Source organism: Cyprinus carpio, chromosome B16, assembly GCF_018340385.1.
Source record: "Cyprinus carpio isolate SPL01 chromosome B16, ASM1834038v1, whole genome shotgun sequence".
NCBI classification, from domain to species: domain Eukaryota; kingdom Metazoa; phylum Chordata; class Actinopteri; order Cypriniformes; family Cyprinidae; genus Cyprinus; species Cyprinus carpio.
Genome location: NC_056612.1, coordinates 29,938,602 through 29,964,862, shown reverse-complemented (window position 1 = coordinate 29,964,862; position 26,261 = coordinate 29,938,602). Strand labels below are relative to the sequence as shown.

Sequence of the window (26,261 nt, the reverse complement as noted above, 5' to 3'; positions counted from 1 at the left end):
GTGGATCCTCCAGGAAACGACACACAGTATTAAGATTCAAGGGTATGTAAACTTTTGAACGGGGCCATTTTTATAAATTTAGTTATTATTTTGTCTTGCGGAGAATATATAAACATCTGTTATGTGAAATAGCTTATTCAGGACAATATTAAATAAACAATAACATGCAATTTTCATTATTCCTCTTATTCTGCAAGGGGCATTATGAGCAGAACTGTATATACTGTATACACACACACACTTCATCTATATATCGTTCAAGCATTCCTTCTCTCCTCAGTCAGCATGCTGAAAGAGAAAGGAAGGAGAATTATGTTTAATGGGTTGAATGCTTGTAAAGTGACTCACTAAGAGCTTTCTGGGATCCCAGGAGTGTCAGTAAAGATCTTCATCATCGCTGCAGTGCATCAGAGCCGCGTTCACTTCCAAGCGCCATCACATTCAAGCCACGTTTCCATCCAAAGATGTGAATTAAATTTATGTGCAAAATTGGAATATTGCATAAAACATTTGCCAATAAGTACCATTTCCATCCAACGAGTCAAAGAGAACAAAATCATCACTTCCTGGTAAACTGGCACTAAATATCACTGAGAAAACTTGAGAAGCCATTGAATATAATAATTTGCATATATAATAAATGACTTGTGCCTCAGAGAGAGCAGACGAAACACAATAAATGAGGTCATTGCTTTCGGAGGCAGATGTGAATGCAGTCGTGTAAGACAATTATACAGAACTACTTTGACAACAGATTTTGCTTGAGCATTTCAGATGCACAAAAACTAGATCGCCATTCCATCACTTGTTTCTGATGCAATATTTCAAAATGTGCATTAAAATTTTTTTTTTTTTTTTTTATACAAAATGATATTTAAAACTAAACAGAGTGTGGAAACATCACTAGCTACTAGGATGCAAGGATTCAACTCAAATTGAAATAATACACTATAATAATATACTAATATAGCACTTGCATATCATTGTCTCTTTGTTGTTTTGATTGCTTCATTTTGTAAGTCGCTTTGGATAAAAGCATCTGCTAAATTACTAAATTTAAATATAATGTAAATGTAAATAACAAAACTAAATTGAAATTTTAAAACAAGCCACAAATCAAATAAATAAATAACACAAATAAAATAAATCTCTTCATGTAAACAAAATAAGGCTTTGTACGTGTTCTTTCCATTTAAAATTAGAGGCAACCACTGCATTTTAATCATGATCCAAACAAAGATGCTGCATACATGTAACACGAGCAGTTTTTAATCGAAATTAGATTGTATAATTTCAAAATTTGAAGCAAAAACAGAATGGTTACTATAAACTATACATAAATAATATAAGCATGAAACAGAAACAGCAGACGAGCTGAACGAGACGCAGATTCACTCTTTGCCAGCAGGTGGAGCTTAAAGCGTTTCCTTGGTTACCGCTGTAAACAAAGCACTTATGAACACTGCAGCAGGTGGAGCTTAAAGCGTTTCCTTGGTTACCGTGTAAACAAACACTTATGAACACTGCAGCAGGTGGAGCTTAAAGCGTTTCCTTGGTTACCTCTGTAAAACAAAGCACTTATGAACACTGCAGCAGGTGGAGCTTAAAGCGTTTCCTTGGTTACCGCTATAAACAAACACTTATGAACACTGCAGCAGGTGGGGCTTAAAGCGTTTCCTTGGTTACCGCTGTAAACAAAGCACTTATGAACACTGCAGCAGGTGGCGCTTAAAGCGTTTCCTTGGTTACCGCTGTAAACAAAGCACTTATGAAACACACTGCAGAGGCGGCGCTTAAAGCGTTTTCCTTGGTTACCGCTGTAAAACAAAGCACTTATGAACACGGCAGCAGGTGGAGCTTAAAGCGTTTCCTTGGTTACCGCTGTAAACAAAGCACTTATGAACACTGCAGCAGGTGGAGCTTAAAGCGGTTCCTTGGTTACCCGCTGTAAACAAAGCACTTTATGAACACTGCAGCCGGTGGAGCTTAAAGCGTTTCCTTGGTTGCCGCTGTAAACAAAGCACTTATGAACACTGCAGGAAGTGGCGCTTAAAGCGTTTCCTTGGGGTTACCGCTGTAAACAAAGCACTTATGAACACTGCAGCAGGTGGCGCTTAAAGCGTTTCCTTGGTTAACCGCTGTAAACAAAGCACTTATGAACACTGCAGCAGTGGCGCTTAAAGCGTTTCCTTTATGCCTTGGTTACCCCGCAGTAAATCAAAGCACTTATGTGCATGCAGGTGGGCGCTTAAAGCGTTTCCTTCGTTACCGCTGTAAACAACAGCACTTATCAACACTGGCAGCAGGTGCGCTTAAAGCGTTTCCTTGGTTAGCGCTGTTGTAAACAAAGCACTTATGACCACTAGAACAGCAACAAAGACCACTGGAGCTTAAAGCGTTTTCCTTCGTTACCTTGTAACCAAAGCACTTATGAACACTGCAGCAGCTTGTAAAGCACTTGGTTACCGCTTAAACAAAGCACTTATGTTCACTGCGCGGTGGTTTCCTTGGTTCCGCTGTAAACAAAGCACCATTATGAAACACTGCAGCAGGTGGAGCTTAAAGCGTTTCCTTGGTTACCGCTGTAAACAAAGCACTTATGAACACTGCAATGCAAAAGGTGGCGCTGACTGAATTATGAACCACTGCAAAGCGTTTCTCCTTGGTTACCGCTGTAAACAAGCACTTATGAACACTGCAGCAGGTGGAGCTTAAATGTTTCCTTGGTTACCGCTGTAAACAAAGCAAAGACTATTAACATTGCAGCAGGTGGAGCTTTGTCAAACGCGCCTTTCCTTCGTTACCGCTGTAAACAAGCACTTATGAACACTGCAGCAGTGTGGCGCTTAAAGCGTTTCCTTGTTCCCGCTGTAACAAAGCATTTCTTATGAACACCTGCAGCAGTGGAGCTTAAGCGTTTTCCTTGGTACCCGCTGTAAACAAAGCACTTATGAACACTGCAGCAGGTGTGAGCTTAAAGTGTTTCCTTGGTTACCGCTGTAAACAAAGCACTATGAACACTGCAGCAGGTGGAGCTTAAAGCGTTTCCTTGGTTACCGTTGTAAACAAACACTGTATGGGGAACACTTCGGGCAGCAGGTGGAGCTTAAAGCGTTTCCCCTTGGTTTACCGCTGTAAACAAAGCACGTATGAACACTGCAGCAGGTGGAGCTTAAAGCGTTTCCTCGGTTACCCGCTGTAAACAAATTTCCCGCTGTGCACTTATGAATGAACTTTAATATACTTCAAACAAAGCGTTTCCTTGGTTCCGCTGTAAATAAAGCAGCGCTGCACTTATGAACTTTAATATGCTTTATACAGAGGCCAGGCAAAGGCTTTATTCAGGTTTGATCAACATCACGGATCAAACTGGAATCCTGTTTTGATTTTGCAAGCAGTTTTTTGCCAACAGTTTGTTAAAATGAACAATGATTCATAAGTGCTTTGTTAACCTTTTTGCAACACTAAAAAAACCTCACATTACATCAAACACATTTCAACACTGAAGGTGAGTCACGTGATGAGTGGGTTTGGAAACTGGATTACGATGTGATCAAAGTGATTTTTCTTTGTAATGAAATGGCAATTTTACTGTTTTCCAATATATTTTTGTTACATACTAACAAAAGCTATAATCTTTATAGCGCTAGTGTGAATAAAAGGAGAGTGTTAGATGTATAACTGATGCTTGTCCGATCTGTGTGTATTTTATGCGGCCGCAAAGACTGATGGGAAATGTAGTTTTGTCAAACAAGCCTCATGACACCTCATTAATATTTACAGTTAATCACATGAGCTGTAAAAGTCATGTGACTGATCACGCCTGCTCCATTTCTTCCTTCTGAAAGCTTCCAGAAGTTAGTGAAGCCTCTCCTCTGTAATATGAAGAGATACTTCCAGTGAAATGTTGAGTGCGAAGTGATTTTCAGTGTGTTAGTGAGTGTGAAGCAGTTTCACAGTGAGACGCATTTGAGGTGCTGAATTATACATGAGGACCGTCAGCGCACTGCGGTCAGAGACAAGGTCATGTGACAAGGGATGACCCGTTTCCATGGCAACACTGGCAGGACACTGCACTCATCCTCAGGTCGAAATACACCGGCCTATCACACACACACACACACTCACACACACTCACACACTCACACACTCACAAACACACACACTCACTCAGCTCCTGTTTAAATTATTCATGCATCACTTTCTGTCTGTGACAAACATGTGCAGGTCATATTTCACACCAAGATCAAAATAATAAAGTCATGTATTATATTTAACAAAGAAAATGAGTTTCATCGTTTAATAAATACTGATATGTTGAATTGTGACATTATTTTAATAGGAAATAAGCTCAAATTCTCATAAAAAAACTCATTACTGTAATGTAAATTGTTCTAAATATACAATTATTATTATTATAATTAAATTTTTTGTATTACAGCAATTAAAATGAAAAAATAAATGAATGAAAATAATGCAAACAAAAATCTTGCATTTTTTTAAAATAACAATTAAGCACAAAATTTTATTATTTTTTTCATGCACGATTTTTATGCTAAATATGATTTATTTATTTGTTATTTTGGGGGAAAACATGAACTAAGCATGTTTCTGAGAGAATCTGCTGCAGAGATCACATCTGCTGTTAATAAATCTGCTGTTTTTTTATATTCATATATTATGACGATCAGTTTTAAATGAGAAGGCAGCAGCACTGTTTATGTGATGTAGCATCACTTCTGATGATCCTGTGAGAACAAACACCTTCTGTCCTCTTCAGCAGTTTTTATATTTAGTGTGGTGTGAATCTGAGCTGATGTGTGTGTTTGAGAGCTGATATAAACTCGTTCACACACTGAAAGTGAAGCAGGACTGACTCTGGATCAGCTTGCAGAAACTATGCAACATTCTGTTTTTACTTTGTGGCGTTTTTGTGGTTAAAAAAAGCACTTTTTCAAACCTGTTGATGATAATCTCATCTTAGAGTTTTCTCACCAGTCGTCAGTTTCTGGGCAGGTGGTCAGCGCTGGTTTAGCTGGTTAGCGTGGTTTGGTTAACCCCCGCTGGTAGATTTCGTAACTACAATATTATGAGTAAATAACATTCAATCGCAGTCGCGTATTCTCTCTAAATAGAATTTGTGGCGAGCAGATTCACGTAAATACTAGAAAATAACCGCAGAACCAAGACGGCGGCTAGTGAACTGATTCGTCGTGAAGCCACGCGTTCAAACGAGCCATGCGCGGGAATGTTTTCTTTTTCCCGCGGGATTAGATCAGATGGCGGGACCCGCGCTTTATTTACTCTCGCCATTAAAGTACAACCGCCCACTCCCGCGAGATTTGCGCTGGGTCTCACTCGATAGATAGATAGATAGATAGATAGATAGATAGATAGATAGATAGATAGATAGATAGATGCAACTTTTATCTTACGATTCAGACTTTGTTTCTCACAGTTTCCTTGTACTTTCAGAACTGCGAGTTTAGTCTGTATTTCGCATTTTTGATTTTCTATAAGCCTTGAGTTTCTGAGTCAGAAAACGTTTGAATGCAATGAATTCAGAACTAGTCTGTTTGACAGAAAATATATTTTAAAATATTTTATTTAATATTTATTTTGGAATTGACAGTAAATCTAAGTTGCATCTACAAAATACAATAGCATTGAACAATTACGATAAAACAGGTCTATAAAACTATTCAGTCTGTACCTTCATAAATTTAATAAAAACAAAATAAAGTAAAACAAAATGATGCAGCTTCTTTATTCACCATTTTGTAGATGTACCTCGATCTTGCTCCAACCTAAAGTGACTTGAGTACTGACTTCATAATCACAGACTTCCTAGGTTCACTTGAATGCTCCAAAAGTTGGAAACAAGTTTCCCAAATAAAGCTTAATCAAATCTGTGAGCGGCGTACAATTATCATTCCAGAAATAAACTTGATAGGCATAAATATGTAGAAAAATACTTTTGGTTCATTTGTCCGGTGGAAACGGTCAAGTCCGGTGCATTTGCATTGTGGGATACAACATTAATCACAGTATGAGTGCTGTAGAAATACAAGGAATATTGAAGATTCCAAACACGGAGTTCATTTCAGCCCAGAAATAATGAAACACGTAACACGTAACGCTGTTTTATTTGGCACAGAGGTTCATTACAACCGACCGAAGGAAGAAAAGTAAATATTTCAGCTGAGAAGCTCACGATGACTGGCAGAGAATAAAACTATTGCGATCAGCTGAATGTGGGTAACAGCAGGGTAAAGCTACAGGAGCGTTTGGTGCTGAGAAAAGAACAATCCTGAAGGTTAAAGCATCACTTCTCTCATTGGTACAAGCATTTAAAATCAGCATCTACTCCACTAGACAACTTCTCCTAAACAATACACATGTTGAGCAATCAGTCACATATGAACATTTCATCAATCTGGAATATAAAAGAGTCCAGTAGATCCTAAAGCAGCAAATTTCAGAGTCTGAGGTGTTTTCTTCAACAATCGTGCTATAAAAGCACACCTGGAATGACCTTATAAACAATCAACAATCTACTCGTTTCAAACTCTCAAACTTCTAACATTTGAACTCTACAGAAAGAGAGAAGAAATATAATTTAAAAGAATTAAACGCCAAATAAAACGAATCAAAATAATGGCAACAATACTATAAGAATAACATTAAAGAACAATCGTACATCTATTTTGGCAATGTTTCCCAAATCAAGCAGAAAAAGAACTTTTCATCCGCGGGAAAATAAATCAGAGTTCTACAAGAGAACAGATGTTTCTCCACTCGTTTTGTCTATAAATTTGGCCTCAGTTTCTAATCTTGTTTTATTTGAGTTTTTACATTTTGGTTTTGTTTGTTTCAACAAGAATCAGAGTCTGAAAGGTTTAAAGACTTTTACGTGAATACTAGAACGTGTTATTTTGGTAACTATTCAAACAGTGAAGCGTGTGTTGAAGCGCACGCACACACACACACACACACACACACACACACACACACACACACACACATGAACACCATCAGACTGGCTCCAGGTTCCTTCATGTGCTTTAGAAGAAGAACTCCCAGGTATTTGGTCTCATCAACACTAACTTCACTAGCTTCAACATCACAAACAAAGAAGCAGACCTTATATTCGGGTTTAACATATGAAAATATATCCCATATCTGCTAGTTCTTATTATTATAAGTTATAATTTCTAGAATAGAATCTGTGTTTTTGAGGTAATCATCATCATCATGATGTTATGAGCTCGAGCTAATGAGTGCGTTTAGCTTTGGTTAATGGTCAGCCGGTCAGTTTTCTGGTTTAATCACCTTCATGACTGACAGTAAACCAGGAAGACAACCCATACAGCAAAATATATATATATATATTATTTTCTGGCCAAAATATATTTTAAATATATGTTGCAAACAGTTAATATATTTCATTGAAATATAATTCAATGAAATATATTTTTGAAATTGAAAATATATTTAGTTTCAACCTTCATATTCCAAAATATATTTCAAAATGTATTTCAGGGCAAGAAAACATTCATTTAGGATGCAAACTTGGATGGAATGGCTTGTTATTGTGCTTGTAAAAACTTATTGTAATATGTAATCTTTTTTACTGTAAATTATATATGGAGGGCAAAATTTATAAATGCTCTAAATGAATATATTTTAAAAAATATAAAAAAAAATGGCCAAAAATATATAGTCAGAAAATGTATTTACATAAATATTTTTTGGCCATTTCTTTGTATATTTTAACATATATTTAAAATATATATTTTAAAATCTAAATTTTTTGCTGTATGGAAAACAATTTTATAAATGACCGGAAAGGAAACGTCAGTGTGTTTGTGGAACATAGTGAAGAAATAAAAGAGAAGTAGAAGTTCTTTGGACGTCTCTTAACTTTCACAGAAGCTTCGTCTCATCACAAAATCTGAGAAAGAGTCTCGTAAAACGTCAACAGTCACAGCGGAGCTCAAACTCGTCGCCGCCGGAGGTTCTGACGGACCCGAGAGGACCCGTTTGAAGACGCGTGTGGTTGAGGTAGAGTGTTTTTCCCAGCAGCAGCAGGACGGTCAGACGGAGGCACGGCTCTTTGGACAGAGAGAGTCTGTGTGGAGTGGGAGGGGCTTAAAGAAGAGGGCGGGGCTTCAGCTGTACATGCAGTGAATAATTAATGTCCAATCACACGACACACTCTTCATCTGTTCAGTCACATAGAGCATGTGTTTTTGGTTTAACAGGATAAAGTTGAGTTTGTTATTCGTTAGTAACATTAGCAGAGTTTCAGGTTTGTTTGGAAACTTACTCTTAGCAATATTTCATCAAATGAGTTCTGTTCCAAACCTCGTAAGTTGCCTACATAGTCAGCACTGAAGGCATAGTTAGCTGTATTAATCAGTTTTATAAGACACCTATTGATTAACTTCTTAATTAACTTGCCTGGTTAAATCAAGGTTTAAAAAAAAAGCATCACATGCATGCTTTACATTTATGCATTTATGCATGTATAATTAAAGCGATATATTCCCTGGGAATCGAACCCATGACCTACTGCAATCCTAGAATGCACTGGAAAAAAAGCTGAGGGAATTCTTCCATTTTGCCCAGTTTATGTGTGTGTGTTTACGCTAAATGTGAAACTCATAAACAGTCCTGTGTGGTGTTGCATGATGGTTAGGATGTTGTCTGTGTAGGCCCCTCAGGTTTGGAACAGATGCAGCGTGTTGTATTGAGCGCTGAACATGTGTGTGTGAGAGAGTTGAGTTCAGTGTAAGGCTTTGGTGAGAGAGAAGCGGTCTCTGTACAGCTGAAGGGGGTGCTGGGGGGGTAGAGGTGCCTCATCCGGTGCCAGTGTCAGTGCCAGTGTCCGGCGGATGGACAGGTTGAGGTTCAATCGTCACCTGACACTGAGGAACAGCTGCTGGACGCTCCGCTGCAGCAGTCTGAGGAACACCAGGACAATTCATTACAAATCATATATGATTATTAATTTATGACACATGGGTGTGTGTTTTATTCTGAAATGCTGAATGTATTATTTTATTCTAAAATGCATTTATTCCACAATGCTAAAAGTATTTTTTATTTATTCTAAAATGTTTCTTTCTTTAATGCAAACATATTATTTCATCAATTTAAAATGCAATTATTCTATAATGCAATATGTATTCTAAAATTCAATTGCTAAAAGTATTGTTTCAATTCGAAATGCATTTTTTCTAAAATGCAAACAAAGTATTCTTATATGCATTTATTTTATAATGTTAAAAGTATTTATTTTAAAGTGCCGTTAATCTATAATACTAAAAGTATTTGTTACATTTACTCTAATAATAATGCTTAATGCAAAAGTGTTATTTCTTCATTGTAAAATGCAACTGTTATATAATGCAAAAATGAATTCTGAAAATCATCTACTTCTTTAATACTAAAAGTATTGTTTTATTCTGAAACAGATTCATTCTATAACGCAAAGAAATGTATTCTTAAATGTATTTATTGTACGATGCTAAAAGTATTTATTTCAGTGTTGTTATTCTATAATGCTAAAAGTATTTGTTAAATTGATTCTAAAATGCTTTTTTTCTTGAATGTTATTTCTTCATTCTAAAATGCAATTATTCTATGTTGCAAAAATTTATTTATTCTATAATGTTAAAATATATTTCATTTATTCTAAAATGTATTTTCATTAATTCTCTATTCTAAAATGCAATTATTCTATAATGCAATAATGCATTCTAAAATCTATTTCATTTAACACTAAAATTATCTTGTTTTTATTCTATAATGCTAAAAAATATTTGTTAAAAAATGCATTTGTTCTATATTGCAAACTTTTTTTACTTATTCAAAAATGCTTTTATTCTGTAATGCTTAAAGATTTAATTATTTATTCTAAAATGCATTTATTCTATAATTCTAAAATAATTTTTATTTTTCTTAAATAGAGTGTGTAGTCACTTTAATTAGCTTAATATATAAAAACATCAGAAGTCCATCCTGACGTTCTCTGTAGGTCTGTGCTGATGTGGGAGATGTTCACCTGTGTTGTGAGCTCGATAGCGTCGGCTGCTCGGATGCTGGCTTCTTTAGCTGCGGCGTCTCTCTGAGAAACACTGTGTCCTGCTGAAAGACTCCAGTCACCCGGAGAACCCTTCTGACAGAAGAAGCTACACACACACACACACACAGAGTCAGAGCGCTGCGTCTGATAATCACAGTATGAGTGACGGTGAGAACGACAGACGCACCTGTGCCGATAGCCAAACATCAGGAAGAGAGCGCAGAATATGATGCAGGCCATGCCAATGTGGATCCCAACCACCAGAGCCGGCATGGAGCCCTCACTGTCCTCACCACAGTCACACACACTCTCTCCCACTGCTCACACACACACACACACACACACACACACAAGTCAGGTCAGGATTATTACAGTGAAATAAAACTGCAGTGTGGTCTGTTATAGAACATGTCTTTGCAATTGTGGAAAACGTAGTAGATCACCCAATAAATACAGGAACGTCACATTAAAGCATATAGAGAAAGCAGAATGTGTATTTTGTGTGAAGCAGCTGATAATAAAGATCTGAGTAAAGGTGTTATGAAAGGATGTGTATTGTATGTCACTGATGGTCTCTGTCTCCATCTAGTGTATGTCACATCACACTGCAGACGACAGATGCTTTCAGTGTTAAATAAGAACAGGGATTGACTGAATTGAACTTCCACTCAAAAGCATTTTTTTTAGTTCTGGCCAAAATACTAGCCACAGATATCAGAAATTAACCAGTTATCAAAGTGACATCTTTGATTTAAATAGATCCATTCTGAAATCTGTTTGTGAATCATTGAATCTGTTTGAGTTAAATTATTGTTTGTGGACATTGTTTTGCAGGTGATGAATGTGAAGCATCACCTGCTGGCTCTTTCCCGCTCTTTTCAGCCTCAGCCAATGAGACGAGCCGTTTGTTGCTGATGCTGTCGCCGTTCCCGTTGAAGGCCGTGAGCTGAATCTCATACACCGCTGACGCTTCTACAGGAGACACACACTGACTGTTAGACTGACACGTGTGCGTGTGTGTGTGTGTGTGTGTGTGTGTGTGTGTACTGACCCAGGTTAGAGATGGTGTGTGTGTGTGTGTGTGTGTACTGTGTGTGTGTGTACTGACCCAGGTTAGAGATGGTGTGTGTGTGTGTGTGAGTGTGTGTGTGTGTGTGTGTACTGACCCAGGTTAGAGATGGTGTGTGTGTGTGTGTGTGTGTGTGTGTACTGACCCAGGTTAGAGATGGTGTGTGCGTGTGTGTGTGTGTGTGTGTGTGTGTGTGTGTGTGTGTGTGTGTACTGACCGAGGTTAGAGATGGTGTGTGTGTGTGTGTGTAGGTGTGTGTGTGTGTGTGTGTGTGTGTGTGTGTGTTTGTGTGAGTGTGTGTGTATGTGTTTGTTGATGTGTGAGAGTATGTATGTGTGTGTGTGTGTGTGTACTGACCCAGGTTAGAGATGGTGTGTGTGTGTGTGTGTGTGTGTGTGTGTGTGTGTGTGTGTGTGTGTGTGTGTGTACTGACCGAGGTTAGAGATGTGGTGTGTGTTGATGTGAGCGGGGAATCGCTCCTCGTGTCTGAACTCTTGCTGTGGCAGCTTGCGATGAGAGAGTTTGTATCCCTCCACTCGACCGGCTTTAGCTGGAAGCTCCCAGAACACCTGCATCGCTGTGCTGTTCAGAACCTTTGTGAAGAAGCTGGGCATCGTGGGAACTGACAGACACAGACAGATGGGTGAGATCAGTGACTAGTACATGTGTAGAATGATCATTACATTACCATTGTGTTTTGGACAACATTTTATCAGTGATGTAAGGATGTATACTCTTACCAGTTCCACGTGTGGTGGCGATGACACTGTTGGACTGTTGACTGGCTCCCAGCGGTGAATACGCTTTCACATAGATGGAGAAGGTGGTGGAGGCCTCCAGGTTCGTGAAGTCGTGCTGAAACGTGTCTTTGCTCACAGCTTCCTGAAGCTCGCTGCTGTCCAGCTCTGAAAGCACACAAACATCATTCAGTCAGTCTGGAGTCTGATTACGAGTCTGAGTCCGAGTCTGAGTCTAAGTCTGATTCTGAGTCTGATTCCGAGTCAGAGTCTGATTACGAGTCAGAGTCTGATTCCGAGTCTGAGTCTGATTCTGAGTCCGAGTCTGAGTCTGGTTCCGAGTCTGATTACGAGTCAGAGTCTGATTCCGAGTCAGAGTCTGATTCTGAGTCTGATTCCGAGTCTGATTCTGAGTCTGATTACGAGTCAGAGTCTGATTACGAGTCAGAGTCTGATTCCGAGTCAGAGTCTGATTCTGATTACGAGTCAGAGTCTGATTCCGAGTCTGAGTCTGATTCTGAGTCTGATTCCGAGTCTGATTCTGAGTCTGATTACGAGTCAGAGTCTGATTACGAGTCTGAGTCTGATTCTGATTATAGGTCTGATTCTGAGTCTGATAACGAGTCAGAGTCTGATTCCAAGTCCGATTCTGAGTCTAATTCCAAGTCTGAATCTGATTCTGATTCCGAGTCTGAATCTAATACTGAGTCTATTTCTGATTCTGAGTCTAATTCCGATTCAGAGTCTGATTCTGAGTCAGAGTCTGATTCTGATTTCGAAGTCTGAAGGTCTCAGTGTCTCTGTCGTCTCACCTCCCAGTTTGCGGATGTGCAGCACGTATCCGATGATGCCGTCCATCACATGTGGCTCCGGCTGTGCCCAGCGCACCCGTAGAGAAGTGGTGGAGAGCGGCGTGACCGTCAGGTCCTGAGGGGCTTCTGGGAGATCGAGGGATGGGGAGACGGCGAGACGAGCGCTGGCCTGGTTGGTTCCTGCGCTGTTCTCCGCGATGCACTGATAGATGGCCTCATCTTCAGCCGTTATGCGCGTCACTGCCAGCGTGCTGCAGAACAACACACATCATCATTTACACCAACATCTGATCAAAACTCACTGTCACACTCAATCTACTGCACATCTTCTGTCGTCTGAGTGATGGTTTAGAGTGTTTTATCCAGTAAAAGCTCTTCTAGTGTAATCAGCTTCAGCTGCTGCTTCTGGTGTCAGATCTTGAGTGATTTTGATCAAGTAAAGGTCAGAATAACTGCAGTAATATCTCCAGATGAACTCTTACTGGACTGAAGCAGCTCAGCTTTACTAATTCTCCATCAATCTTTTTTTTTTTTTTTTTTTTTTTTTTTTTTTTATCAATGCAAATCTGAGATCTGAATAAATAATCTCTCCATTGATGTATGGTTTGTTAGGAGGACAATATTTGTCTGAGATACAACTATTTGAAAATCTGGAATCTGAGGGTGCAATAAAATCTAAATAAATGAAGTTCTTAGCAATGCATATTTCTAATATATTTACAGTAGGAAACTTACAAAATATATTCTCATGGAACATGATCTTTACTTAATATCCTAATGATTTTTGGCATAAAAGAAAAATCGATAATTTCGAATAATCTGCAGCAAATTCATATTCTTCCTCAATTTGAGTCTCTGAATAAAACCGAGCTGTTTCTTCCTCCATATTCTCACTGTATCAGACTATATAAGCCTAACGGAGGAAACTTGATACTCAACATAAAACACATATGCAAACTTTGTCTTTATATTTTGTTTAAATATTCAATAAACTGTTCCAATTTAGAAAGTTCGATAATTATTAGATATGTCAGGTGTTTAGGCCGGCTCTGACCTGTTGTTGTTGGTGAGTTTGACGTTGTCTCCAGGTGTGAGGATCTTGCCGTTCTTCAGCCAGATGAGGTGTGGATCAGGAACACCTTGAGCCTGGCAGGTGAAGACCGCACTGCTGCCCGCAGACTTCGACACGGACTGAGGCCACTGCAGGAACTCCGGAGGAGCTGAGCAAAACACACAGAGAGAGAGATTCAAGATTTTTATTTGTCACACACTTGGTTATATGGAGAGCATATGACCAGCAGTTCATAACATGTCCAAACTGACAGAGACCAGCTATTAAACATAACTCACAAACTATATCTACAAAATCTGTGTCCTAAGGAGTCCATTCAATTGTTTTTTACAAAATGTTTTTTTATGGTTGTCAAATTTGTATATTTATGTGTATTTGTAAGATAATATAGTTTTTTTTCACATTTTCTGAATTTCATAATATTTCATTATTCTTTATTTTTGTATTTTTTCCTTTTCATAATAAATTTTTTTATAAAATAAGCAAATGTTTAATTGTATAATGTATAAACTTTATGTAGCCTATTTACATCATGCAATATTATTTAACTCTTAGAATGACTAATATGCATCATTCTTTGTCTGTAAATGTGTAATTGATCATTTTATCTCATCACACTCTATTCAGTGTTTCATTTATTGATGTATTTGGTAAGCAGTCGTGTGATGAGCAGCACAAACATCAGAGGTTTCATTTCTATAAATAGTGAATTTATGCTGCTACTTCTGTGTTTTTGTCCTAAAATCACCCCAACCGGCTCTCTCTGGTCCATCAATCCAGACCACCCCCCCCCACCCCAGATCATCTTCTGCAGGTCTGCTGGATTGAGGTCAGGGGTCAGAGGTCAAAGGTGATCCATCACCCAGACAAAATTATTCCTCCCCCTCCGCCTCGCTTTCTTCTATTATCCATCCGTCCGTCCCACTCAAACACAACACAATCCCCACAACACACTACAATACTGTCAAATACTGTAGTAAGAAACATCAGATACCCAACAACACGGTAAAACACTAAACTATTCAACAATATTGTAGAATATTCAACAGCACTGTAAAACACCATATAATACTCAACTGTGCTGTAAAACACAGTTCTCCAGCAGTATTGTAGTGTTACACATGTGCTGTAGTTTGATGTGATCTCGAGTGTGTGTGGCTTTACTTCATTCAGTTCCTGTGGGGTATGTGTGCACTTGTCTTTTATCTTTACTATATTTGACAGAATATTATTTTAATAAAGCACATGAACACCCATCTATCTGCCTGTCTGTGTCTCGTGTGTGTGTGTGTGTGTGTGTGTGTGTGTGTATCACAGCTGCTGCTCAAACCAGACGAGCTCACCAGACCATCTACAAGCCCCTCCCATATGCTAATGAGGCTAGAGGTGACCTGGGGGTTTTGTGGGGGAGGTGGGGTCAGAGGTCAGAGGTCACAGTCAAAGCCCTTTGTTCATGTCTCGCTGCTCTTATAGAGAATAGAGTGTGTATGTGGAAATGAAGCCGGGTCTCTGGTTAGCTATTGTTCAGTCTCCTGTGTAACAGGAAGTGCATCAGTCATTAACATCCTCACATGCTGACCGTAATTAAAGTTGGAAATAAGCAGCTTTTCTAATGAGTGCTTCAGTTAAACCGAACTGAACTGCAGATCTGGTTTGTGTGATGGTGTGTGTGTGTTTAGTGTACCCTGCACCACCAGTCGTCCCAGCGCGGTTCTCCTCATCCTGGTTCCGGGTCGGTTAGCGGAGCAGACGTACACACCTGAGTGCTGCAGAGACACGTCTGAGATGATGAGGTTACCTGTGCCCAACACCTGGATGCCCTCCACGCCGATGGAGCGACCGTCTGGCAAACACACACAGTGTCCAGAAGTTGAAAGACGTAATAACTTAAATATATTACAATTAATAGAAGTTTTAAGAGCTGAATATTTTTCAAAGTTTCTGCTTTTTTTGTTGTTTTTTTACCAATAATTTTGCACGATTTTTCCAGTCATATTAACTCACAATTTCTACATGAAATATTTTTGAGCTTGACAAAAAGGTATTTTTAGATTTTATTAATTTCCATGAGTTTTCCGGGTCTAGGAATCACACTGTTTAAGTGAGTCTTCCTCATATTATCCAGGTTTTCCAAAAACCGGAATCAGAATCTGGTTCTTCAAAGACCAAAAATTGTTGCATTGCTATAGTTCACAGGTGTAGACACTTATGTAGTTATCGTTATAATTACTGCTCGTTATATTGCATTTATCATTATAGTTGTGCTATAGTTATTGTTATTGTTATAGTTATTATGTTCATTATAGTTACAATCATAACAAAAAAGATTAAAAAAAAAAAAAAAAGCTTTTATCCAAAGCGACTTACAGTGCATTCAGGCTATTAATCTCTACCTATCATGTGTTCCCGGGGATCGAACTTATCCCGGGGATTAACCCCCAACCTTGTGCTTGTTAACACAATGCTCTAAAACCATAGCTATGTTCACACTATAACTTGTTATAGTTGTTTTATAGTTGTATAGTTATTGTTAAAGTCATTGTTATGTTCGTTACAGATGCAATCATTATAGTTATTGTTACAGTTATAGTTATCATTATAATTATTATCTTTATAGTTATTATTGTTGTAATTATACTAATTATTATAGTAATATAATAGTAATATAGTAATGTATACATAGTAATACATTATAGTAATTGTTGTTATAGCTATTATTGCTATCATTATTGTTATAGTAATATTGACAAAGTTATCATTATTGTTATCATTATAGTAATTATTGTTATTGATATAGTTATTGTTAACGTTACAGCTTCGATGGCTTTCAGCCTCACCCTGCTTCATTCTACTATGTTAATAAATCATTAGCTCATCAAGACCACAACTCCCATGATTCCACACTCAGTCACAGGCATCAAACTACAGCTTTTTTATTTTTTTGCTTGTTTTGAATACACGCCCTCTAGTGGCCAAAACTTACATATTGTGCTTTTAAGCAGTTGTTGAGTGGGTGAATTGAAATGAGGTCTTGGATTAGATTATTTTTACCCAGCCTGCTCCAGGACACGATGGGCCGTGGGTTTCCGGTGGCGATGCACTCCAGGATGGCGGTCTGGTGAATGTTCAGAGTGAGGTTCTGCGGCCCAGAGAGAATCACTGGCTCCTTATAGAGACGATTAGCTGCGACTGAGACAGAGACGGAGACGGGTCATTCAGAGATGCTCAGGGGTTCGGATCGTATCATCAGAGGAAGGACGGTCTCGGCTCTACCTGTGACTGACAGCTGCCCCTTTAACTTAACCAATTTTTTCCAATTTCCTATAGACACACAGCTATATCCCGCTGTCAGCCTGATGCACTCCTGTGATGTGCAGGATACCGTTGGGAAGAAGAGTGTACCTGAACACACACACACACACCACAAAGTCAGATTAAAGCTATGTTAACACCAAAAGCAGTTACTATAACCATAACATTTTAATAAATTGTGAATAGCGGAGTTATTTCACCACAATCATAATGACACTGTGATGAACACTTAGAATAAACATGAACATTATTATCCACTGCTGCAGATGCTGATATAGATATCATTATAGTTATTATCATTATTATTAGGGTTATCGTTATCATTCTTACCATTATAGTTAGTGTTACCGTTATTGTTGTCATTGTAGGCATAGTTGTCAGTGTTATTGTTATAGTTATGGTTATCATTATAGTTAGTTATTTTCATATATATATATATATATATTATATATATATATATATATATATATATATATATATATATCATTTAGTTTCTCACTATATTTATCATTATCATTTTAGTTATTGTTATAGTTTATAGTTATTGTTTTTGCTGTGATTGAGCCTTAAATGCAGATAAACCACAGTGGGTTTTCCACGTACACAAAGTCAAATGTCAACACATTGCAAGTTGTAAGTTCTGTTCAACAGATTTAATATATTCTAGTGTTTGTTTCAGGCTTTATTCGTGTACGAGAGTGTGTGTTTAACCTGTTATCATCAGCGTTGAGAGCTGTTCTGTTTCTTTCCCAGGTGATGTTGGCCTCTGGGACGCCGCTGACGGCGCAGTGAAATCGAGCGACGCCGCCCTCGTCCACGCTCATGGATTCTGGGTGCGTGTGGAACTCTTGAAATTCCTAAAAAAAAAAAAAAATAATTAAAAAATCCCAAAACAACTCCAGATACAGACCCTAAACTGCCCTAAAGCCACCAGCACACCACATTAACCTGGTTTAAGCAGGTGTATCAACTCTTAATGTCTCTCCTAAAAAAGACCCAGGATAGTAAATTAAATCTCTAGGAGAAGCTATTAAATATATCACAGTGCTTTTTCTTTCTGAAGTGTGTCTGAAGCGTGTTTGCGTCACTCACAGGCCAGCTGCACATGTGCTTTGCGGCTGATGAGCAGCCCGTATCGGTTCTGCGCTGCACAGTCGTACTCGCCCGCGTCGCTCTCGTCACCGTCACGCCGTTTCTGGAAGTTCCGGATCAGGAGCGTCCCGTTATCCAGCACGGCTGCTCTAGCTCCCAGAGGAACGGGAACACCGTTCCGTCGCCAGGTGATGGTGATAGGCCCCTCCCCCTCTACCTGACAGTCCAGCATGAGGGGGCGGTCCCTCACTGCGATGACATCACTGGGTTCTTTGATGAAGGCCAACTCTGAAGCTCCGCCCAAACCTGAAGGACCAGAGCAGGAGAGCGTGACGATGAGGAATAAAACACAGAGAGACATGCGTCTGAGTAATCTGAGAACTTACGAATGATTCATGATGAGGATGAGGAGGATGATGATGATGAAGATGGTAGTGGTGATGAGGATGATAATGATGCATCATGAGAGATGATGAAACCTTGATGGAGGAAAACTGTTACTCACATAACATTAGATCTAACATAATGCAGCAGAACCGATACAGAACCAAATAAAATACTCGAGTAAAGCTTAATAATCATATAAGATTAGTTTTTTTAAATTCAGTATTTTTAATTTAATATATTTACTGCAAAAAGTGATGTATTCCCCAGTATTTTTCTCTTGCTTTCCAGCACAAATACAAACTTTCTTAAATCTTGATACATTTACTGGAGAAGCAAAATGACTGACATAAGTTGTCTTGTTTTCTGAGAAACTGGAAAATGAAGCGAGTTATATCTGTCAAAGAAAAATTTATCTAATTAAAAGGTTGATTTTTCTAATCCCATTGGCAGAAATTTATTCTTGTTAAGCATAAATGAACTGACCTCAAATACCCCAACCCTCAAAAAAACTAAACAAAACAACCAAAAAAACACACAAACATAACATTTGTGCTAACATTTTGGAAAAGAGGTGGAAAATTTCCAAAAATCTTGGAAAGTTTCCAAAACTGCTCTTTTGCAACCCCATTGGCAGACATTTATTCTTGTGTTAAACAAAAAAACTGATGCGCAATAAAACAACAAACAAAATGTTCATCCAGTTGTTACAGTTTTTTACAGTTAAAATTACACTTACTGCCAGTAAGTATAAGAAAGTGTTATGAGAAGTATATAGAAAGTGTTAAATGATCTGTTATTAGCTGTGGACTTGGAAATGTGGGTTTTTGGTTCTCCTGGGTCTAGGCTCAGCTCTTTTGATACTATCGATCATTGTATCTTATTGAGTTGACTGGGGAAGTATGTTGGTATTAAGGGAACAGCCTTAAGCTGGTTTTCATCCTATCTTAAGGAAAGATCTTTTTTTTCTGTAGCCATTGATGATTTTTCCTCTGTCTCAGCTGCATGTACATGTGGGGTACAGCAGGGTTCTGTTTTAGGCCCTGTTTTGTTCTCCCTCTATCTTCTTCCCTTAGCCAAGATCTTTTGTAGGCATCAAATCTCATACTATTTTCATGCAGGTGATATACAGCTTTAGCTTCCAATGAAACTAGATTAGATCTTATGTCTCCAGCATCTGTTTGATTACATGAGTCAAGTTAAAATTTGGATGGCAGATAATTTTTTACAGCTAAATGAAGTGTTGTTTTGGGACAGCCTCAGCGTGCGGCTATCCCTTCTAAAACCCTGCATCCTATAACTAATACTGTAGACAGAATTTTTACCCTAGCTTTCAAAATTGATAAACAGATTGAAATTCAGTTGTTAAATCGGCATTGTTTAAGCTTAGGATAACTGCTAAATAATTTTTTTTTTTTTTTAAGGATCTGGAAACTGGTATCCATACATATATTTAAACACGACTGGACTATTGTAATTAATTGTACTAAGTGATCACACAGTCCTGTTTATCTCGCCTTCAGATGATCCAAAATGCTGCATCCAGACTTTTCACAGGGACCAGAAAGAGTGATCGTTATAGTTATCGATATCATTGACAGATATTTGTTCCTGTTATAACCATAAAAACAGACCTCAAACACTGAGTAAATCCACAAACAAAATAAGTGCCATTTGAAATTTTCTTCTAAAATTAGCGTTTTAGTATTAGGCTCAGTAATTTCACTTTAATGGAAATTAATAGGTTCTTTTCATTGCCATTAAAGTGAAAAAATTGACCATAAACATAGGAGCCTGAAAAAAATGCTAATTTTATAAGAACATTTCAGACAGCACGTAGAGGCTTTTGCATCTGAACTCTTCATTTCTGAACAGACATTCACATTCGTTAAGAAAGACATGAAGTTTATTTAGTCCTCAAACGCACACTTGCATCAGTAGATGGTGTTTGTCTTGTGCTTGAGTTGCCGATGTGATGGAGGCAGGGCTGGTTAGATTTAGAGCATCTTAAATCAAAGTGATTCATCTCCACTGAACTTAAACTTGACTTTGGGCCGTCTGATTGATGGCTCTTTCAGAAGCACTCACACAAACACACACAAAAGCCCAAAACAGCCATACAATGCGACCCCACCCCACCCCCCCACAAACACACCCTCCAGATCTGCCCCGGCCCATCATTCCTGCCCCGTCTGAAGAGCCATCTGCCCCTCCTCCGCCCCGTGGCGCAGCGCGAGGGTGACTTTCCCATGCCACCGCATCAGTCAAACGCGCCGCACGCCGCCCCTCGCAGCTGCCAAACACACAACAAAACACTCCTTGAACGCGCTCGCACGGAAAAACCAGACTCCTGTACCTCTGCGCTCGTCTGGCATCTGAACCGGAGTCTGACCTCAGAACATGAGCCGGGTCTCCTCAGACCAGAACTTCAGTCTGTCCGTCTCTGACAGGAATTAAACGCAAACCTCATGGTACTTAACAGACATTCCCAAGAATGCTAACTATAACTATAAAGATAACTAATAATAACTATAATGATAACTATATTACTATATTAGTGTCCACACAAACATACGATAATTATAACAAAAACTATAACGATAACTATAATCATAATAACTATAATTACAATTATAACAATAATTATTAGCGTCCGTTCACACAAACAAACGATAACTATAAGAATAACTATAATCATAATGATAACTATAACTACAAAATATAAAGATTTCTATAACTATATTAACATCCAAACAAACAGATGATAACTATAACGATAACTACAATCATAACAATACTTATAAATATAAATACAACAACTATAACTATACTAACGTCCACACAGACAATAACTATAACGATAACTATAATCATAACGATAACAATAATTATAACTATATTAGTGTCAAAACAAACAGAGAATGACTAAACCAAAAACTACAACATAACCATAACTATAACTATATTAGTGTCCACACAAGATGATAACTATACCGAAAACTAACAATATCTATAATCATAACTAGAACAGTAATAGCTATCATCTTAGCATCACGAAACAAAAACTACAACATGTACTGATAACAATAACCATGCTTGCATCCACACCAATGAAAAATAACTATAACAATAGCTATAATCATAACTATAATGATAAATATAACAATGACTATAATGACAATAATTATAACAGTAACTATATTTGCGCCTGAACCAACAATAACTATAACAACTACTATATTAGTGTTCACACAAATAGACAATAACTAACCATAACTATAATGATAACTATAACTACAGTTATCATCTTTTGGTGTGAACCGAAATGTAGTTATAATGATAACTATAACAAGAACTATGAAGATATTTGTAACTATAACTATTAGCATTCTCCGGACGATAATATAACCACAGAGACAACTATATTAACATCCAGGATGATATTGTTCTGTTTATTATAACACGCTGCGGTTTTGACGTCTGTTCCTTTAAATGCTTGCGCACTTTAAAGTCAGCCGGATAGTGATTGTACAGTATCCCACAATGCAATGCACTTGACTTTTTAAAACTCATTTGATCAGACTTCGATCATAACGATATCTATAAATATAAATACAACAACTATAACTATATTAACGTCCACACAGACTGAATAACTATAACAATAACTATAACGATAACTATAATCATAAATCACCAGACTTTGATCATAACAATATCTATAAATATAAATACAATATACATTTAATAAATTATAATAAATAAATCATAATAAATATAATAAATAAATAAATTAAATAAATATAAATTAATTAATTATAATAAATAATTAAAATACATTTTAAATTAAAATAACAAATAAATTAAATTATAATAAATATTATAAATAAATAAATAAATGTATATTTATTTATATATAAATATATAAATAAAATATAAAAATATAGTTATAGACTTAAAGTTTAAGGCTTTTTAATGCAAACTTCAATAAAAACATGAACAGTCTGAGTTGAGAGCTGAATTGAACAGCACACTGCTGTTGAACACTATAGAGTGCGCACTATGCAGTAAGTATATGGTCAGGCCCAGGACTGTGCTGGGTCAGATTCAGTGAAGTTTGCTACATGAACTCAAACTCCAGAGACTTAGTAATTTTGAATGCTTTAGTGATTGAATGAGACCCCCCACCCCCAACCCCCGCTGCTGGCACACCGTGACCTCAGATCCTAAAGGTCATGAGAGAATCCGCCGCTCCTCCTCCCACTTTCTTCATTGTCTCTGGAGTGGCCGTGAACTTCAGCGGCCAATAAACACGTCAAAACCCCCATTAATGCCGTCTCTGTGGCATCTGCTGCTCAGACGAACAAATCTGAATGTCAAATATCTGTCTGTGTGACCATGTGACCCGAGGACAGAACCACACTTATATATGAGGCCGTCACAGGCCGTAGTCAAGTGTGTTGAATCTATCACTGATCACTAGAACACACCATCAACAAAAATACCACAGTTGACACTACCATTTTTATACTTTTTGAATGTGTAAAATTGTTAATACTGGCATTACCAATATATAATATTGGTAGTACCATGCAAATATCATAATATATGAATATGGTATTGATTCAAGTAAGGTCAAAGTTATTTCTACAGTACTGTTATCATTGTCTTTATAGAAAATCGCATTCAATCACTGCTAAATAACTCCAAGAATTAAAATTGCATGGTTTGAGAGTTTAATCGCTGCTCCTGTTTTCATAAATAAGCAACCATTTTAAAAGTGTAGGCTAAGTACGATTTTACAAAAAAATAATTAATACTTTATTCATCTAGATGCAATAAATTGATCAAAAAAAGTGACAGTATCATGTAAAAAAACTTTTTTTTTATTTCTAATAAACGCTATTCTTTTGAACTTTCTATTCATCTGTGAATCCTGAAAAAAAAATCTACCAAATATTGTGCAGCACAACTGTTTTCAACATTGATAATAATCAGAAATGTTTCTTGAGCAGCAGATCATCATATTAGAATGATTTCTGAAGATATCATGTGACACTGGAAGCTTGGAGTTAATGATGCTGAAAAATTACAGGCACATCACAGAAATAAATTACACTTTAACAGAGATCTCACAGAGAAAACAGCTGTTTTTAACATTCTAATAATTTCACTATTTTACACTGTATTTATGATCAAGTGTGCATTATAATTGCATTTATCAGATTAGAGATGTGATTCCCAGACTTTATTTTGTGTGGTTTGAGAGTTTAATCGCTGCTCTATTATTGTATGTGATTCCCAGACTTTATTTTGTGTGGTTTGAGAGTTTAATCGCTGCTCTATTATTGTCAGGGTGAGGATGGAGTGAATGTGTGTATAGAGTCTGAAAGAGTCGTCTGAACTCAGAGTCTGTCCTGATTCTTCACGCTTTCAGGCTCTCAGCGGGAGAATCGAGCATCTAATGAGACTAACAGCGGCTCGTCTGTCTCAATTAACACTCATTAATGAAAGTGAGACATCAGAACTATGAGTACTGCTGGAGTTTGTGTTACTGATAAATATTATGCTTGTGTGAGAAGTCGCTGCTTGTGTGAGTGTGTGTGTGTGTGTGTGTGTGTGTGTGTGTGTTGTGTGTTGTGTGTGTGTGTGTGTGTGTGTGTGTGTGTCTCCACTAACAAATTATCATATTCATGACACTGATCTGGTTCCCACAGTGCTGAATAGATTCTGGGGCTAATAAATATGTGAATCAGTCGCTGCTCAGTCGGTGTGTTGTGTGTTTGTGGATTGTTCCAGGACCCCGTGACACACACACACACACACACAGTGAGTGTGAGTACAGACGGTGTGTGATCTTTTGGATTGTGTGTGTGAGAGAGAGAGTGTGTGAAGTAAGTGTGTGTGTGTGTGTGTGTGTGTGTGTGTGTGTGTGTGTGTGTGTGTGTGTGTGTGTGTGTGTGTGTGTGTGTGTGTGTTTGCTTTCAGCAGCTGCAGGATTACAGGCCCTTATAATGAGATCTCAGTCAAACCCCACCCAGTCTGACCCCGACCCTAAAGGCCCAGTCATATGAAAATGAGGGTCAGGTCAAAGGTCAGGGTCAATGTCTGCCTCAGGTCAGTCTGTCTCACTCTCATGAACATGAACTTCAGCAGAAGCTCCTGCAGTGACTCTGAATCATCTGAATCATTCAGCCAATAGAGAATCATTCTGGATTCAAAAACAATATTTGTATTTTCTCATTGAAATAATAAAGAAATTACATATAAATCAGTGGTGGACCAACTAATCAATGAAAGGTAATAAAAGAAAATAATCAACAATGGAAGTAATTATTCATTGTTCTGGATATACATATCTCAATATTTTAATGGAGAACAACAGACAACACACATTCAATAAAATGCTTTTATTTCTGATAAATCAAACAACTAATCAACAGATTATTTATCAAATTCATTGTTAACTGCAGCACTAATATATATAAGGTACATAGTTTTTATATATATATATATATGCCTTAATGACCAACTATGTTAATAACACATGACTTATTTGCATATGAGCAGCAATATTTACATTATCAGAGCCTGAATCAATGACATGAACTGTGTTATTAGTTTTAAATTATTATACTGATATTTCCCAGAACATCAATGAACCAAAATCGAGCAAACAAGTAAACAAAGCATCGCTGCTGAAAGATGAAGGGGTTCTGAGGAGAGAAAGAGTACAAGCTGAGACTCACCTGAGACTGTGATGAGCAGCAGCAGCAGCGCTGAGAGTCTCTCCATGATTCCTGCTGTTCGGAGGATGTTTTATAAACTCATGACGGAACAAATCAAACGAGAATATTCCTCAGGGCTGCTTTATCGCTCCTCCAGATACTCCCAAGTCGAGTCACCGAGCGCGTGTGACAATCAGCAGCTCTGTTTGACGCTCTCAGACTCCAGCTGGGCGGGGCCACGAGTCACCAGCCAATCAGAGAGCAGTTGGAGATAAGAACACGCCCCTTACACAAAGGTATAGGTGTCCAGCACAGTACTACAGATCAGATGATAATACCATGATATTTCCTGTTGTAAATGGGTATTTCTTCATCTTTCAGTTCATTTTTATTTTTTAATAAATAGGCTTATTTTGCATTTTTCCTTTTATAATAAGAAGTGGAAACCACTAAATAAATCGTAATGTCTGCTTCATATATATATATATATATATATATATATATATATATATATATATATATATATATATATATATATATATATATATATAAGTACAGACCAAAAGTTTGGAAACATTACTGTTTTTAATGTTTTTGAAAGAAGTTTCTTCTGCTCATCAAGCCTGCATTTATTTGATCAAAAATACAGAAAAAAAAAAATGTGTAATATTGTGATATATTATTACAATTTAAAATAATTGTTTTTAAATGTATTATACTTTAAATTATCATTTATTTCTGTGATGCAAAGCTGAATTTTTTAGGATCATTATCACATGATCCTTTAGAAAATCATTCTAATATGATGATTCATTATCAAAGTTGGAAACAGTTCTGCTGCTTCATATTTTTTCAGAACATGTGAGATACTTTTTTTAGGATACTTTGATTAATAAACAGTAAAAAAAAAGAAAAAAAAAAAGAAGCTATGTTTTTAAAATATAAATATTTTGTAATAACAATAT

The 26,261-nt window shown here is 37.4% G+C and overlaps 1 protein-coding gene across 1 annotated transcript; it reads right to left on the bottom strand.

The window, feature by feature from the left end:
• Window positions 1-6,543: 6,543 nt before the first annotated feature.
• LOC109095661 (immunoglobulin superfamily DCC subclass member 3-like) lies at window positions 6,544-25,493 on the bottom strand. The gene is made up of 13 exons (XM_042740313.1): window positions 25,318-25,493; window positions 18,189-18,490; window positions 17,804-17,949; window positions 16,832-16,989; window positions 15,465-15,623; window positions 13,763-13,928; window positions 12,709-12,959; window positions 11,900-12,064; window positions 11,593-11,781; window positions 10,946-11,062; window positions 10,278-10,407; window positions 10,070-10,196; window positions 6,544-8,966 (listed from the first exon to the last, which is right to left on the bottom strand). The coding sequence occupies exons 1-13, from the start codon at window positions 25,361-25,363 to the stop codon at window positions 8,862-8,864; spliced, it is 2,061 nt and encodes a 686-aa protein (XP_042596247.1). The 5' UTR covers window positions 25,364-25,493; the 3' UTR covers window positions 6,544-8,861.
• Window positions 25,494-26,261: the final 768 nt, after the last annotated feature.

Excerpts from the sequence above, each read along its gene's own strand:
- LOC109095661 (XM_042740313.1), bottom strand. The coding sequence starts at position 25,363 with ATGGAGAGACTCTCAGCGCTGCTGCTGCTGCTCATCACAGTCTCAG. Across the intron at positions 13,929-15,464 it reads GGGACGACTGGTGGTGCAGG|CTCCTCCGGAGTTCCTGCAG; the intron begins GTACACTAAACA and ends TGTTTTGCTCAG. Across the intron at positions 12,960-13,762 it reads AAACTCACCAACAACAACAG|CACGCTGGCAGTGACGCGCA; the intron begins GTCAGAGCCGGC and ends GTTGTTCTGCAG.